Source organism: Adiantum capillus-veneris, chromosome 15 (assembly GCF_014529385.1).
Source record: "Adiantum capillus-veneris isolate H3 chromosome 15, ASM1452938v2, whole genome shotgun sequence".
Taxonomy (NCBI): domain Eukaryota; kingdom Viridiplantae; phylum Streptophyta; class Polypodiopsida; order Polypodiales; family Pteridaceae; genus Adiantum; species Adiantum capillus-veneris.
Genome location: NC_140945.1, coordinates 61,773,120 through 61,775,619, shown reverse-complemented (window position 1 = coordinate 61,775,619; position 2,500 = coordinate 61,773,120). Strand labels below are relative to the sequence as shown.

Sequence of the window (2,500 nt, the reverse complement as noted above, 5' to 3'; positions counted from 1 at the left end):
CGCACAATTTGCGGTCAAACTGAATCAGTTGTTGCTGAGGGAGGATCCTACAATGTCTGAAGACATGAAACTATTTTTCCTCTGGCCTCGCCTCCGTCATGACATCTCCATACGAGTTCGAGATCAAGGTCCAACCTCTTTCCACGCTGTAGTCCAAATCGCACAGCGGATTGAAGCCTCTGCAAGCCTTGATGCTCCAATAACCTTAGTCCCTCAGCCGATTACACACCGCCACCCAGTGGAGTCCAATTCCATCAATCCCATGCCCATGGACATTGACATTCAGAATTCTCAAGTGACTTCTCACAGAGCATTGCCTCCACGTGATGCACAGGGCCGACCAAAATGTTTCTATTGTAACACTTATGGTCATGTTCGACGGCATTGCAGACAACTTCACGCACGACAATATCACCAAAATGCCCAAGTACAACTTGCAGATGCTGCTTCTCTCACCGAGCTGCCGGGAAACATCTACGCGGGACGCTGGTGGAAGAGCATCGCCCGCAGATTCAATCCGCCGCATCTTCAAGCCGCACGGTGTGTTCCACATTAGCCCATATAGAAAACACACCTCAAGAAATACTTTTAGATTCAGGCAGCAGTATTTCCTCTATTAGTGAACATTTAGTCCAAGCATTAGGGTTATACACATCCACAACACCACCCATCAAAGTTTTGTTTGGCGATAATCAAAAGATCTACCACTCACATACACAAGCCCATTGTACTTTCTTTCTAGCTCATCAACAGTTCACTCATTCCTTTTATGTTTTAAGCAACCAGCTGTTTCCCATGACTCTAGGCTACGATTGGTTTTTGAAAGCCAGGGCCCGCTTACACTTCGACTCACAACAGTTGATTTAACCCAACTCTCTGCCGATACCAATGCTTCTATGTTCCCAACAAAACCTCACTGTCGCACACACCCTATGCGCTTTGGAAAACTCTCACATCCGTTTGCATGAGGTCCGTAAAGTCTTGAATAGATTCACAAAATTGTTTCAACCAACTTCTCAAACCTCACAGACCAACTTTCCCAGTCAGCACGTCATAAACACAGGGGATGCTCCTCCGGTCCGCATGGCAACCCGACGTAGGTCTCCCTTGGAGAAGGAAAGGATCGATCAGGCAGTCCAAGATATGCTGAAGAACGGAATCATCATTCCTTCTAGTAGTGACTGGGTGTCTGAGCCTCACCTAGTACGCAAGGATGATGGTACTTATTGTTTTTGCATTGATTTCAAACCACTCAATAAGGTGACTATCCATGATCTTTATCCACTTCCTAGAATTGATGACCTATTAGACCAGTTAGGGAAGTCCAGGTACTTCACCTCTCTTGACTTAGCATCTGGCTATTGGCAGATACCTCTCCATGTGAAAGATGCACATAAGACAGCCTTTCGTACTCACAGGGGATTGTTTCAATTCACTCGTATGCCATTTGGTTTGTCAGATGCTGGTAGCACTTTTCAAAGAATGGCCAATACAATTTTTCATGACCTGATAGCTCAAGGGGTAGTACTCGTATATTTGGACGATATTTTAATACACACACAAACATGGCAGCAGCACCTACAGGTTCTAGAGCAGGTACTCAAAAGGCTCCAGGATACTAACCTACAACTGCAATTTAAGAAATGTCGATGGGGTAGTACGAAGCTCAAGTTTTTGGGATTCATCATCTCTGCAGATGGTATTCAGATGGATCCATCCAAAGTTACAGCTATTTAGAACTACCCTCCTCCTTCCTCAGTCAAAACCCTCCAAAGCTTCCTCGGAATGGCTAATTTTTCACTCCGATTTGTCCTGAATCTGGCCGCTATAACTTATCCTCTCCGTCAACTTCTCAAGAAAGGTAACCAATACACCTGGACCTCAACATGTCACCAGAGCTTCATCAAACTAAAGCAAGTAATCCAAGATGCTGCTCTTTTAGCTCACCCCAACTTCTCCAAACCTTTCAAGTTACAAACGGATGCATCCAATCAGGGTCTGGGGGCCGTCCTACTGCAACAAGATGACCTTCAACGTTGGCAGCCTATCTCATTCATCAGTCGCTCCCTCACCAAGGCAGAAGAGAATTATTCAACAACTGAGAAAGAAATGTTAGCAATCGTCTGGGCCTTCCATCGATTTCATCCCTATCTCCACGGCACCATAGTACAGGTAGAAATTGATCATCAACCACTAGTCTCCCTCATCCACAAACATCACCCACCCGGGCGATTACTTCGATGGGCACTTGCCCTGCAGGAATACAACTTTACATTAGTCTCTTGCAAGGGATCAGATAACCTCATCGCAAAGGTCTCTCTCGGTATGAACATCAAGCCACGCAGTTCCTCCCTCAAACCTTAGACCTTCCGGTTCACGTAGCTCAGATGGCTGCATTACAGCAAAGTGACCCCGTCATCAAGCAGATAATTTTGCAGTTGAAGTCTCCCCAACCACAAGAGCCCCAGCGCAGATTTATGGTAATCAACAATGTCTTGCA

General features: G+C 45.8%; 1 protein-coding gene across 1 annotated transcript in view; it reads left to right on the top strand.

The window, feature by feature from the left end:
• LOC147440767 (uncharacterized) overlaps positions 1 to 556 on the top strand; it is a 1,056-nt gene extending 500 nt beyond the window's left edge. The window contains exon 1 of the mRNA XM_086483337.1: positions 1 to 556. This exon is cut by the window's left edge and continues 500 nt beyond it. Within this exon, the coding sequence (XP_086339463.1) occupies positions 1 to 556 (556 nt within the window).
• The last annotated feature ends 1,944 nt before the right edge of the window (positions 557 to 2,500 follow it).